The 13926-nt window shown below is 58.1% G+C and overlaps 1 protein-coding gene across 6 annotated transcripts; it reads right to left on the bottom strand.

Moving 5' to 3' along the window:
- Positions 1 to 1456: 1456 nt before the first annotated feature.
- On the bottom strand, positions 1457 to 13488 carry CDCP2 (CUB domain containing protein 2). 6 transcript variants are annotated; one of them, XR_005933687.1, is made up of 9 exons: positions 11607 to 13488; positions 10816 to 10949; positions 9189 to 9323; positions 8660 to 9007; positions 8230 to 8574; positions 7378 to 7731; positions 4476 to 4654; positions 3052 to 4272; positions 1457 to 2885 (listed from the first exon to the last, which is right to left on the bottom strand). XR_005933687.1 is itself a non-coding variant. In XM_041127829.1 (9 exons), exons 3-9 carry the CDS (start codon positions 10889 to 10891, stop codon positions 3958 to 3960), a joined length of 1752 nt encoding a protein of 583 aa, XP_040983763.1. In that variant the 5' UTR covers positions 10892 to 10949; positions 11298 to 11372; positions 11607 to 13488; the 3' UTR covers positions 1457 to 3957. The 6 variants fall into 6 exon arrangements, 5 of the variants coding, with proteins under 5 accessions (XP_040983763.1, XP_040983762.1, XP_040983764.1 ...); XM_041127829.1 differs by adding an exon at positions 11298 to 11372 and having other exon boundaries at positions 1457 to 4272; XM_041127828.1 differs by having other exon boundaries at positions 1457 to 4272.
- Between the last annotated feature and the right edge of the window lie 438 nt (positions 13489 to 13926).

The following is a 13926-nucleotide window of genomic DNA, read 5'->3' on the forward strand; positions in this document are numbered from 1 at the left end:
TCACCGGGATCTTCTCCTCTCCCGGCTGTCCCCATGCGACCGCCCGTGCTGCTGGGGTCTGAACCCGCAGGGATGAGGACGGACGTGCTTGCTGAAGGAGAACCGCTGTGGGTGCCACTCTGGTCCATGCCACGGCCACACAGAGCAGCAGCATGAGTCATGGCAGGGAAGCCCTCTGGGCCACAGAGATGTCCCTTGATCCATTCCTGGGGAGCTTTGCTTGCATGGTGGAGAAGATCAGATGAAGACAGATTTCTTATTACAATTAATTTGCAAGGCCAGAATAGCCCCAGCCCCTGGTTACACCTCTCCTTTCTCCTCCCGGCCCCTTTCCGTTAGCTCTCTCTGCAGCTCCCGCACATTTTGCATCACCTTGCTTATCCTGGCGACAAATGAGCCGGTGCCTCCCCGAGCTCCACTCCGTGCTGGGTGTCCCCGTCACACCCGGCTGCGGTCAGGGACCGGCCGTGCCACGGGAAAGGGGCGATGAGCCCCAGCCCCGGCGGGGAGAGTACAACCGCTCCCCATCACGCTCGGGAGCCGGGCGAGCACGAAGCACCCTGTGCACAGAGCCCCGCTGATGGTGGAAAGGTCGCCCGAGGCCGGGAGGGTGACGGCTACAAGGAGCTTTTGTCCCGGGTGTGAGGGGGACAGGGATGGAGACGTGCCCGTCGGTGCCGCCAAGTCTTTCTGTGCGCCGGTTGCGGGATGCTGGGGCTGTTGCGCTTTGCGAGCGCGTCTCAGCCAGCAGCATCCCGCTCCTGGGCTGCCCGCGGTCCCTGGGAAAGGGGTGCTGGGGAGGGGGACACCCCCATACGGTGGGGGGGGGGGGGAAAGGAGCTGAGGAAGCTGCCGGGTGATTTGGGGAGCTGGGGGTGCAGAGGGAAGCAGGAGAAACCAGCTGGGAGCACGTTTGGGCTGGAAATCCGGAGGGGGTTATCGCTGGCAGCGCAGGGGCGTGTCATGAGCCTTTTGGCTATTGCTATTTTGGCTGGAAACCAATCCTGCTGGGGATTAACTGGGGAGAGGTGGTGCTCCCACATCCTGGCCACCGAACTGGGAGCACAGTGGGGGCCTCAAGCATTATCTCTGTCCCCATGATGCTCCCTTTGCCCCACGCTGCCGGCATGGCACTCACTGGGTCCTTAAGCTCAGTGGTATTATCTGAAAGCACAGAGGACTCCCAGCCAGCGCTGGTGGTGACACCTCCCGTATTGTTGCAGAAGCATCTTCCCAGGGGGTCAAATTTGGAATAGGAAGGGAGAGCCCTGTATATCAGGGAAGAGGTGGGCTAACAGGGGATGTCAGTGAGCAGAATCCTGTGGGGCAGGGAGAGGCTGGATACCAAAACCTAAAGGAGAAAACAAGAGGCTGAGACATGCCGGAGCGTGATTAGAGGCCAAGGAGGACCGGTGCTCGGCGAGCACGGGAGGCTTTCCTTGCTCCGAGGGGGATGACCAGCTGGAGTGGCTCACTGCGGGCAGCAGCCACAGATGCAGCTGTGAACAAGTCCGGGAACAAGCCGGCAAAGGGCTTTTCTAAGCCTTCAAGTCACGTTAATCCTGACTGTGAGCCCCTGGAAAACGCCCTGGGGAGGCTGGGGGTGCTGGGGACCCCCTTGGCACGGGGGAGCGGAGCTGCTCCCACGCTGCCAGCCCTGCATCCGCAGGGATGCACGCGGGCGAGCGCTGCACCCAGGGATGCTCGGGCAGTTTCGAACCGAAGCCGGGGCTGGAAACCCTCCCTGGGGCGAGCGCAACAGCGGTCCGCTTTGCTGCTGGACTCTGCGACCAGGTCCAACTCCTTATTTGAGCGCAACACCAACAGCTACCCAGAAAAGCCTTTTTTCCCTGCAAATCGCAGGGTGTCGGAGGCTCTGGCGGGGGGAGGAGGGCCCCGTCCTGCGGGCGAGGGGCTGGATGCTGCTGGGTGCTGCGGGCTCCCTGCCAGGCACGAGCGGCTGCAGCGTTCACCTGTTTCAGCAAAATCTGGGCTGCCAGGAAGGTTAATTATATCTTTAAGTTTCTTCAGTTGTCAAATCTTGTAGCTATCGTCTCAAGCTGACAGTTATATACCCAGCAATTAACTGGCAGCAAGGTTTTGCAGGCAGCAGGGGGGGTCTGGCCTTGTTTCCCGTCTATGTACACAACACACTCTCAAAACGTTGCCTTAATGGAGCTTAACAGTGCTGGCAAATATTTCACTCGGAAATCTCGCATTTGCCAACGTGTTGCACCAACAAACACCAAATCAATCCAGGCTCCGATAACGAAGGCTCCTCGTTAGGAGGCATGCGCAGATTTGTGCCTTCTTCCCTCCCCTGACACCCTCTTAGGCATCCACGGGCTGGTGCAAACCAGGAGGAAAAGCCGCTTGATCATCATCCTTTTCCTTTACTGCTTCCTCTGATGCTCAGCAGCAGGTACAGACCTGTCCCAGCGGGCATGGGAAGCAGGACATCAGTCAGGAAAACTTTTCACCTACGGGACCGTCCTGTCGGCCCCTGCTAAAAATCCCGCCGGTGGATTCAGCAGCGAGAGGAGTTTGCTGTGCGGTGCGACGCTGTCACGGGAATAGCCGGTGCCCTCCTTAGGATGGATTCCCCTTGGGAGGTAGCGCTACCAAAAAAAGGGCTCCTGGATTAACCACTGCCCTCAACTTCAAATTTTTGCCCTTGAATGATCACATTTGGACATTTTAAGGTCTCTCCCTGCACCACAGCGTGTTTTACACAGGCTGGGGTGGGTGGCCCCTACGCCAGGCTCCCAGGGCTGCATTCACCCTGCTTCTGCAGCGACATTTCATGTTGGCTTCACCATACGCTGGATCCGACCCATGCCGGGACAAACACGGGCCGCTCTGCGATAGCCACCCCCTGTGTGATGCTGGAAGGGAATTTCCTTTGCGTTGGTACGGCACAAGAGGCAGGCGGGGGTTATTTGGCCATCCAGCAGTCAGTAGCATTGGGGCTCTTGGGGAGGAACCCAAGTTTTCTGGAAATGCAGGTGACCACAGGACTCCCGTTTTCATGCTCTCGGCTGCTGAGCTCACCTTCTGCAAGGACCAAGGGTGGATGTCTGGTGTCACTGAGGGAAGCAACAAAAAAGATGTCAGGCCCCGGGGAGCCAGCCCCTCCTGCTGAGGCCATCTTTAAAAGGCTACCGAAACCTCCGTGCCCACGGTTTCAGACTCTGGGAGCGATGCCGGTAGGGAGCTCACAGTGGTGGACACCTAGGCACGCTGGAAAGGAGGAAAACACGGAGAAGAGAGATCGTTCTCTTTCCCTCCAGCTGCTGGTGGCTGAAGCACTCAGGTGAGTCCTGCGAGCAACGGGTGGGTTAGACGACACGTGAAGATCAAACGAGGAGCTCCAGGGCACCCGGCAAATGTGTCTGATCACATCACCTGCGGACATCCAGAAACACCTCCTAGAAGCATCTACATGTGCTAAATTTATACTTGCTAAGCGGTGATACCTATAACACAGCTCTACAGTACCCCCCCCAAGCACGGGCGGGAGCGTGGAAAATATTTGTTTGGTATATCACTCTATTTGGGGATGGTTTGTACCTTCAAGAATTCAGCTAGAAAGAATTGACAGGATGATTTGCAGCCATCAGCAAACAACGTTACTTTCCCGAAAGCAGCAGCACCAGAGGGAAAACAAATTGAAGCAGGTGCGGGAAGAGTTAGGAAGCGCAAGAATTCCATTCCCGAGCCAAATGGACAGATTGAGACAGAGGAAAACAAATTGGGAAGTTGAAACGGCTGCCTATTGCCCAGATTTTTCAGGCGCCGGGAGGAGGTGGAGGTTGCGTTCAGGCTCTGTTTCGGGGCCTGGGAGCTGTGTCTCCATTTGAGCAGCTATGTTAGTGCTCAACCTGGGGTGAGGGTGGGTTTTGGGGGTGTGTTTCCACCCCGAGCAGAGCCGGCATCACAGATTCAGGGAGCAGCATCCTACAGAAGCACGAGCCCCACCACTGCGATGACCATGAGGAGCCCAGCCAGGATGCAGATGCTGATGAAGACGATGTCGCTGGTGTCCTGGCTCTTGATTTCGCGGGCGTCCGTCGCTCCCCCCTCCCGCTGTTGGGCATCCACCAGGTTTTCTGCCTGGCTGAGCCTGGAGGGGTCGGGGCCGGCGATGAGGGTCACCGAGGCTTCTTTCCTCTTTGGCTCGCACTGCACCTCGTACTGGTGGATGTCCTCCTGGTCGCCCGCTGAAAAATCGATGTAGAGGGTGCTGACGATGACGGATGTGTTGTTGCGTTTCTGCAAGACAGGGGTTGTGGCTCATCGGGGCTTTGTGCAACTCGTTTTCACAGGGCTTTGGAGGGCAGTTGGCCACGAATCAGACCGGCATTTACTGGGAAGATGGGAGAGGGACTGGGAATTCCTCTCTGCAACCAGTACAACTGGCACAGGGCTAGCCATCTGCTCAGCTTGCTTTAAAGGAAGGTTTGCTGACTGCTTACCTGGGATTCGGTGCCGCAGGTGTCGAACCTGGTGTGTATTCTGAAGTTCCTGCCAACCACCTGGGCCGCACAGGAGGGGGTCCCCAGATAAATCCTATTCCTCTCCAGCTGGGCCAGGGACTGCACGGGGATCTGGATGTGGAAATCCGTCCGGGTGCAGCTGACGTTCATGGGCACAACTGTCGGGACAGAAAACAATGTACATGTAAAGATCCATCGGGAAGGGATTTCCCCAGGCTGCAGCGGCTGCAGGAGCTCTAGTGCAGAGCCACAGCCATTTTCAAAGCTCGCTGTCCCCATCACACACGAAGCAGGCGACTGACAACGCCAGGAGTAGCAGGGACATCAGCCTCATGAGTTCGCCGTGCATCGCACAGTAGCTGGCTTTGCTGCCGTAGGACTCACGCGATGAGTTCTCAGGAAAAAAAGGAGCTACATGTGAAATGCGGAAAACAGTATCACTATTTTAGCCCTGTCCCGTGCCGAGGTCAGGCATGGATGGCTCCCAGGCACTGCCCTGCTTTCTGCCCCAGGGAGAGACCCTACCACCAACCCTCTTGAGCCTTATCCTCCTTCCCAGCTCTCCGAGTGCCATTACAGCCAGCACCATCACGCTGTCACTGCTGTAAGCAAGGAAGGATTTACCCTGTGAGAGCAGCCGCTCTCCATCACTGCAAAGCCAGCGAAACATTCGAGTTGCCGCCCAGGATTAGACCACGAGAGCTTTGCTGATGGCTTGCTGTGGGCACAGAGCTCCCCCGCACGCTACGACACCCCTGCAGGAGACACTCTTACAGCGACAAAATGGAGAAGACGCATCTCGGGGGGACCCCACGTCTGCCCGCCCTGGAGCAACGCAGCTGCGCGGCTGCCGCGTGGCCCCTGGGGAAGGGTGAGCCGGGTCCCCAGCCCCCAGGCAGCCTCCTGGGGATGGATGGCCCAGCCCAGGTCCTGTCCCAAGCATCATCAGCCCTCCACTGCCCCCAGAACATTATTTTTGATGGGGAGCTGGTGAACAGTGCGTGGAGGGAGCTGCTGTTGAGCTGCCCATGATGGTGAGATGAAGGCCCCCCTTCTCGAAGTTAATTCTTGCTCAGCTTGAACCAACCACTTGGGCAGTATGAATTATTGAATTATTCTAGCTCCCTCTGAATCTTGGCCTTATGAAACCGGTAAGACGCAATACAATCAGTATGAAAAAATAGTGTCACTTTGCTTCACTTAGTGCATTATAAAACCATTAGAAGATTTACCAAATAACTAAAGTGCATTAGATCAAGAGGAGGAGAAAATGGATCCTCTCTCCTGGCATGAAGGCTTTCATTCAAATGGCCATAAATCATACGTGCCCAGCCCAAGTCATGCCCTTTTGTGGTCCCGTAAGGAAAACAGCTGCATGACTGAAGAGCTGTGGATGTGGAGGTCGAAAGGGAAGTATTTGCATGGCTGAAGAAGTGTGGATGTGGACGTGGAGGCTGAGGTGCCCCTTTGCCACCGAGGGCTCCCGAGGAAGCCGGTGGCGGGGAGAGGCCGGTGCGTCCCGATGAGAGCAGCCGCTCTCCTGGCAGGGTGCTGGCGGTTGGATGTGCCACGCGGGCCGCTAATTGTAAGCAGATGCCCAAATCGCTGGGCAAACATAGCAGGCAGCCTTGGCTTTATGGAAGGAGGCTCGGTTTCATGTCCAAGCTTTTGTCCTCCCCCAAAACGCATCCGGCAGCGTGTACCGGGGGATGCAGGAGCCTCAGGCAGCTGGGAGAAGTCACGTCCCTCTCCATGATGGGGCTTCCCCCTGCTCTTCAGCTAGCATCCCATCTACCTGTCTGCAAGCTCCTCCGTCGGGAATGGGGTTTCTCCATGACCAGACACAGTGAGGCCAAGATTTGTCTCCCTGCACACTGCTGTAAAACAGTAAGAAATAAGCAGGACAAGGACAGGGACGGACCTGCTATACACTCTAAAGCCCTACTAGATGTCCGGTACAACCTTTCTCCCTCCAGAGCCTGCAGAGGCTCAGGACAAAACTCCATCCGATCTCTTACTCCTAGAGCCACATAGCCCCAAATCCCTTCTGCTACACTGGAAATGAAGAACGATTTTGCTGCTGAGGGATAAAATCTCGTAAACCTAGGGCCAGCCACCCCCAGCTCCTGTGCCGCCAGTCCAGCAGACCCGCTCCGGCTCCAGCCCGCCGGTGAGGCTGCCCCTGTCTGAATCATCCCTGACACGCAGGTCAGCTCAGATGTAATTATCTTGAAATACAACGAACGCCATAAATTTGCTGGCTTTTGAGGTGCAAAGGTTGGCAAATACACGAGGAAGGTTGCACACCGCTCCTCCCACCAGCTGCGGATGCACTGGCTGGGACACGGGGCACGCCGGCGGCGGGGGACGTGCCGGGCAGGGTTGGCCAGGTGGATTTGGGAGCGCCGTGCCCCGGGGGTCCCGTCCCTCCGGTGCTGCTGCCGGTGGAGGAGAGGATGCGGTTCATGTCTGCCTGCTCAGCTGTGTGCTGGGGGGGCCGGAGCACCCCGGGGAGCAGGGAATAGGGTTGTGATGTTTGAGCTGGTCACCTCCCCTGGGGCTTTGGTCCCCTAAAACGCCCCTGGGTTTTCTCTGCTTCGTGCCCTGCGGGAGAGGCAGGAGGATGGCAGTGGCGGAGATGCAGGGAGGAGAAGCTGGAAAGCATCTCCTGAATACTAAACATGACGTGGAGCATGTGCGTCTCGCACCCTGCGAGAGCTGGAGCTCACCCGCCGTGTCTTCTCCACCCCATCCCTAAAGAGCCACGTGCTCTGCTCCTGCAGACAGGTACCTTCACCGCACGGTCCTTCCAGAAATCACATGGTCTCGGGCATGTCCCGATGGAAGTAAAGCATTGCGGAACACCCAAGCGAGACCTTACCTCCCACGTAGGCGACGGAGAAGCCCCTCTTGGCCGTGTTGCGGTCGGTGTGGAGGACCAGCAGCAACTGGTTGCTGCGGGAGGTGACGGGCGCCAGGCTCTCCCGTCCGCACCACCGCCCCAGCAGGGACCCGTTCTCGGTGCCGCCGTCGAAGGCGGCCAAGTGGTCGTAGTCACAGCCGCCCGTAAGGCTGCTCCGGCCCTCCAGCTCCATGTCCAAAAAGAAGACCTTGATCCGGTAGCCCGGGGGCAGCTGGATGCTCCACTGGCACTTGAGGTTGTTTGGGTAGAAGTTGGGGTACCGAGGGCTGGAGAGATTCCCTTTGACGGCGGTGAAGACCTCCTGGCACTCGCCTGCTCAGGGAGAAAGGGGAAAGGAAAAAATGAAAGCAAACCTGAAGCCCCCTGGGTGCGGATGAGCTGGCGGATGAGCGATCGCTTGTTTTATTGCTAAAGCATACTCTGCCTTCCACCACGCTGCTCCCCAGCCTTGTGTTTGGCCGACGGACACCTATCAGTTTGGGGAGATGGCAACACCCAAGGTGGCCAAAGTCCTACAAGGGCAGATGGGGAAATCCCATATCCCCAGGGAATGACATGAGCAAGGGAGAAGGGTGGCTCTTGCTCAAGAGGAAGACAACTCGGGGCCTGGGAGAGCCACAAGGATGCCGCTTGCATTGCGTGGGGGTTTACACTTCACACCATCATCTCATGAGCTCTCCCCAACGGGCTCCCCTCCGCTATCATCTCCTCTTGCTGCTGCGGGAGGGAGAGCATCACCACCACCACCACCACCTTGGGGACCCGTCCCCACGTCCTTCCCACCGCCCCACCACCCCGACTCCCCCGCACCCGAGTAGAAATGGGCCTTGAAGCCCCTGCCGCCGATGTTGAAGTCGGACTTGAAGAGGACGAGGAGGTGCGGGGCGGAGGAGACGATGCGGGGCGGGCGGGTGCTGCCGCAGTAACGTCCCAGGCGGGGGGCGGCGGTGGTGGGGCCATCGAAAAGGGCCACGTAGTCGAAGCCACAGCCCTGGCCCCCTTCCACCTGGAAGTCGGTGAACACCAGGGTGAGGGGGCCGCCACCGCTGCCCCCCCCGATGCTCCAGCGGCACTCGGCGTTGTTGGGGTAGCTCTCGGGGTAGCGCGGGCTGGTGATCTCCCCCGACAGCCCCGTCAGCTGCCCGCCGCAGGCGTCTGCGAGGAAGCACGGACGGTGAGGACGGTGGGGGAGGATGGATGGATGGATGGATGCTCTGCCACCGCCATCCATCCCCGCTACCTTTCCGGTAGGCGGCGGCGAAGCCGCGCTTGGCCACGTGGCGGTCGGAGCGGAAGACGACGGCCATGACGTGCCAGGCGGAGGAGAAGGGTGGCGGGGGGCTGCGGCCGCAGAAGGTGCCCAGGAGGTTGCCCTGGTCCCGGGCAGCCCCGTTGTAGACCTGGAGGTAGTCATAGGCGCAGGCGGCGTGGTATTCCAGCTCGAAGTGGCTGAAGGAGAGCAGGACGGAGGAGCCCTCGGCCACCACGATCAGCCACGTGCACTCCGTCTCGTAGGGGTACCGCCCCGGGAAGTTGGGGCTGGAGAAATTGCCATAGGGTGCTGAAAGCACCCCCCCGCATTTGATGCCTGGGGGAACACAGCGGTGGATGTGACGTCCCCTTTCCGGGGGAAGCCTAATAGGATGGAGACGGGGTGCACAGCACCGGCTCCATCCCACCACCGGCACTATCAAAACACCAGTGCCCTGCGGAGCTCCGCTGGGCTCAGCCACCCCTTCTCCCCGGAGGACACGTGTCCCCCCCATCACCTTTCATCCCTCCACGTATCCCCCTTCTCCTCCCACTGCCCCTGTGCTGCCCTGCGGCGTGGCTGCAGCAGGGGCTCGTCCGCGCCCGTGAGCTTGTCCTGCCGGTGACGACACAGCATCCCCATCCGTTTCTTGCTGGGAAAAAGAAAGTAGGGAGTGAGTTTTAAAGGCTCGGTGGTTCCAGCCTTGCCGGTGCCCCGGCTGCCCAGCCGTGCAGCTTTGTGCCTCCCACTGACAATGCTCCCTCCGTATAATGGCGCTATCAGCGAATTCAAGCTGGGAGAAAAAGGGGTGAAGGGCTCGATGCGCTTAACAATGAGTTATGCACGTAGGGATCGATTTTCTAATGAAATCTTTATACTGAGACATGGTTATTATAAAATAAGGCGGGGGGGTGGAGGGTGGCTGCCACCTGCCCCGGGGTCTGATTAGGATTGGGGTGAAGGGGCTGGTATAGCGGGCACATACATCATGTCTGGGAGGGACGCAGACCCTGTGTAGCCTCCAGGGGACATGTGCGGGTTCCCAAGCAAGGCTGGGCGCTCGCCGCCATCAATCTGGGCCAAGTATATTGCAAATCAATAGTCAGCCAGCGCGCATTGCTTTTCATCACGCTCGTTGGTGCAGTGACCTCCCGGCGAGGCGAGGGGGGGCTCCTGCGGATGCATGTGATGCGGCACCACAGCAAATGGGTAAGGGGAGGGGAGCGTGTGTGTGTTTTTCCACAAGCAGCAAAGCTGGCCAGATCTAAAATCGCCTTGCTAATTACCTTATCGCCTTGCAATAAAGTAATATGGGGCTGGTACTAAAGGAATAATGTTTTTGAAATAAATATCCAAGAGGGGAGCCCAGGGGAGGGGTGAGTGGCCACGGTGCAGGCAGCTTGCTGGATTAAGGGCTGGGAGCCTTGGGGTGCTCCGGGAAGGGCAGGTGGGTGCAGGCGGTGGGGTGAGCAGGCAGCACCGGGCAGCGGGGTGGCCGCTTGCCCCTCAGGAGCACCCACACCGAGGCCAGGGATGGGTTTTGATTTCTGATGCAGCCCTTTTGTGAGAAAGACCCTGCCGGTTTTGGGAAGGGGTATTGCTCGTTAGCCGGGTTCCTGGGCTGCCCTGGCCCACCTTGCCCCCCAATTACTGTGTTGTCTGCCCTGCCCTGTGTCCCGGGGGTTGTTTTATCCAGGTAAGGTGAGGGGTTTATTACATGCACAGCAACATACACATACATTCACATATAAATGTATACGTGTGTGCGTGTACATACATATATTTATACAGGCATGTGCAACTCCAGAAGTTAACAAACCCTTCAGCAAAGCACCTGTACACCACAACAGGACAACCCCTACCAGCAACCTTCAGTAACATAAGTGTGGAGCAGAAAATCAAGCCCAGAGCGGTGTCCCGCACTTGCTGCCGCACACGGTGACTGCAGATCCCAGCTCCTTTCCCCAGGCCAAGCCGGGTGGCTCCCGGCCTGAGCGAGCTGCTCTCCTGGCACGGGCTGAGAGCTGGGACCCGCTCGCACCCCAGAGCCGCTGCAGCACTCGCCAACAGCCCTGTCCTGCCTGGGGACCACGGGCACCCATCGGCCCCAGGGTCCCCACTGGGAGCTGGGACTGGGCTCTTACCTCTGCTGGGAGCATCGCCGAGAACCCTGCACAGCACGGCCAGCGCTGCCAGGCAGCCTGCCCCCGTGCACCCCATCCTCCGGCAGGCGAATCTCCCCTCACCGGCGCCCGAGCATCCTTTTGGAGCTGTCTATCTGGGAGGAAAAAAATAAATAAAGAGAGAAATAAATAAAAAAGCGGGAGGACTGTAGAATTAATAGCGGAATGAATAATTCATCGCTTGTTTGAATTAAGAGCGGCAAGGTAACTTGATCTATTCCTCCCTTCCTTCACTCAGTTTTAATGATCTGGATCAAATGTCCCAAGGATTTACACTATACCAGATACCTTGTCAATACACTATATTTAGAAGAGATATTAATGTTTCAGATATGGTGTATAACGGCAGTAAGTCTGGGCTGACAATATGCCCTTAAGGGGCTATGAAAATAATTTAGTTCGCCAGGCAAGCCAGTGAACCAAAATGGGAATTTCAGACTTACCGCGGAAAAGCACCTCAGGAATTAATGTGATTTATACTGCGGCACCCACTGCACAAAGCCAACCGGTGGTAAAGGCTAGAGAAACAGGGAACGGGATTTAAACGCAGCCACATCTCCACGTCGGCTGCCAGGTCAGCATCCCTGCAGCGAGTGCCCAGGCTCAGCGGGATGCTCAGCCCGGGAAAGCGGCAGTCGCGAGCACTAAAGATAGCAAATCCCACCTCCCCCGAGGAAGATTAGAGATGAATTGTGACTCACGGGCAAAATACATCGATTATTATAGAACCTGCTAAGGCCTTGGAGAATTACCATGTTCTTCCATGCCGGCTCACGCTTCTTCTTGCCCGGGCTCTTGGATGCACTTGGCTGAAGGTAATCAAGGCTTTGCGTTCCGTGGGAAAGATGTGCTCCTCGTGCTGTGCCACATTAGCTGGAGAAACCCCAAGCCCAGCAGCGGTTCCGTTCCTTCCCTCCTGCCCAGGAGAGCAAACTCTTTCCTGCTGCCATAGCCCACACCCAGATGAATGCCAGGAAACAAAAACCCACAAGGGCCTCCTGGCATGAGGGATCTGTGCTAAAAAAGTCACCTTCAAAGCAGCGGGGAAAGAAGCAGTGAGTATCTCTAAATCTCAGGCGGGGAGGCAAGTTGCATTTATTAATTAAGCAATGAGGATCGATGCCTGAGACGTTTCCTGTGGATTAACGATGGGCTGGGAGGAGCTGATGGCCCGAGGTGCAGCTAAGGACCATTAACGCCAACTGGTCATGAATCCCCAGGAAATGCTCCATGCCAAGGTCGTTAAGTGCCCACATATAGTTATGGGTAATAATAACAATAATATTTGTACAGGCTCTCTCCCCACCGCCTGGCCTCGCTGGAGCCATCCCGAGGGCCGGTGGGAGCGTTGGGGCATCCCAGCCAGGAGTCCTCCGTCCTGAGCCCAGCTGAGGTGGGGGACGTCAGGGCGTCTGTCCTGGGGCACTGGGCACCGTGTCACCCCACGAGCACCAGGAAAAAGTGCACGTTCGAACGAGGAGATGCAAGGCAGCCCTCCCCGTCCTGGGGCACAGCGCAGAGCTCCCGCGCCGGTGCAAGCTCTGGGAGATGGCTGCGATGCTGGCACATCTCCTACCGACCTCTCAGGGACACTGCAGAGCTTAATTAGCTGCTTCCCTAACGGGCTTGGAGAGGAGGTCTGTCCCTGTGCCTCGTTACAACACTTGCGGGGCCAGCAACCACAGCAAAGAGGCAGGAGAGGTCTGGCACCACAGCCCGCGGTGCAGGGGCATCTCCTGGGTACTTCCATACCCACGGCTCTGGCTCAGCCCTCCCTGCCACGATCCCCCGGGCTCGGGGACAACGCGCTCCCCGGCTTCTCCATTGCTGCGCGGTGGAGCAACACGTTCATCCTTGCCGCATCTGCCTCTGGCAACACCCACCGTCCTCCAGCCCTTCCACCGCCGGCCTCGGCGCGGAGGCACATCCCAGCGTCTGGGACACCGGTACCTAGGCGGCCGCTCTTCTCCATCCCTCCAGCTGCGCTCTAGCATCAGCGATACCCCCAGGAGACGAGGGGGAGCCGGGGCTGTGCAGCACGGCAGCTGTGCCCCCCTCCCAGGAGACGGCATCCATCAACCGCCGGCACATTCACCCTCTCCTGACCTGGGGATGGCCATTCTCCGGCTGGGCCCGAGCCCAGGCGACGGCTGCTCGCCAGCAGGCAGAGCCGGGCGGGAGGGCGGAGGGAAGCAGGGAGGGATGAGATGCGGCAGGGAGCGGGCAGAGGAGACGGACAGGTCATTCCGCACGGAGGTCCGGCCGGAGGTGCTCTGGATCAGCCCAGGGCGCTCTGGCTCTGGCACGAGACACGGTGGGTGATTTCGAGGTGTGCCGTATCGGGGCTGCCTCTATTCCTCTGCGGGCAAATTTATAAATCACGAGTCAAAAAGGCATTTGATTCATTTAAATAGAAAGGATGTGATCAGGACTGTGAGACTTCAGAGAAGATCAAAGGTTTAAACACAGTCCCCAGGAGAAACGGGAATTATTTAGGCAGGAAATAATGAGATGAAATTAAGAAGGTACTTAGACTGCACACAAGGAAGAAAGAAAGCGAAGCGAAGCCCCTCTCCCTGGCCGCACAGGCAGCGAGGGCTGAGCACCGGAGCATCCTGCCAGCATCCTCCACCTCCACAGATCCCCCCGATAATCGACAGCATCACCACCATTTCCCTATGAAGCTGCCACTGCAGGGTAGTTCCCGGGCCTCCGAAGGGAAGGAAACCTCTCCTCTTCCCTCAGTAGGGAAAATCCTGCCTGAAAGCCTTTCCATCCCAAATCCCCGCCTTTGCAGGAGTGCCACGCAAGCCTCTGAAAGGGGCTGTCCCCACGGGGGACGGGCTGGGAAGAGGGGACTTGTGTGAGAGCCAGCCTGAGAAATGACAAAAGGTGGGAGGGGGAAGGGAGAGAAGGGCAGAAAATAGAGAACAAAGTGCCCACGGGTGGTTTAAAGGCCCCTTCGAGTCCATACTTCCAAGGACATCGTCTCCCCCACGAAGAATGTCTCGCAAAGACCCCCTGTCCCCTCCGGCATGGCGAGCTGGGCTGCCGGCTCGGCGTGTGTCACCT

Source organism: Aquila chrysaetos, chromosome 12 (genome assembly GCF_900496995.4).
Source record: "Aquila chrysaetos chrysaetos chromosome 12, bAquChr1.4, whole genome shotgun sequence".
NCBI classification, from domain to species: Eukaryota; Metazoa; Chordata; class Aves; order Accipitriformes; family Accipitridae; genus Aquila; species Aquila chrysaetos.

Coding starts and splice junctions, on each gene's coding strand:
- CDCP2 (XM_041127828.1), bottom strand. CDS start 10,891: ATGGGGTGCACGGGGGCAGGCTGCCTGGCAGCGCTGGCCGTGCTGTGC. Junction 9,324..10,815: donor CGGCGATGCTCCCAGCAGAG/GTAAGAGCCCAG, acceptor TCTTTTTCCCAG/CAAGAAACGGATGGGGATGC. Junction 4,273..4,475: donor CCTGCGGCACCGAATCCCAG/GTAAGCAGTCAG, acceptor CCTGTCTTGCAG/AAACGCAACAACACATCCGT.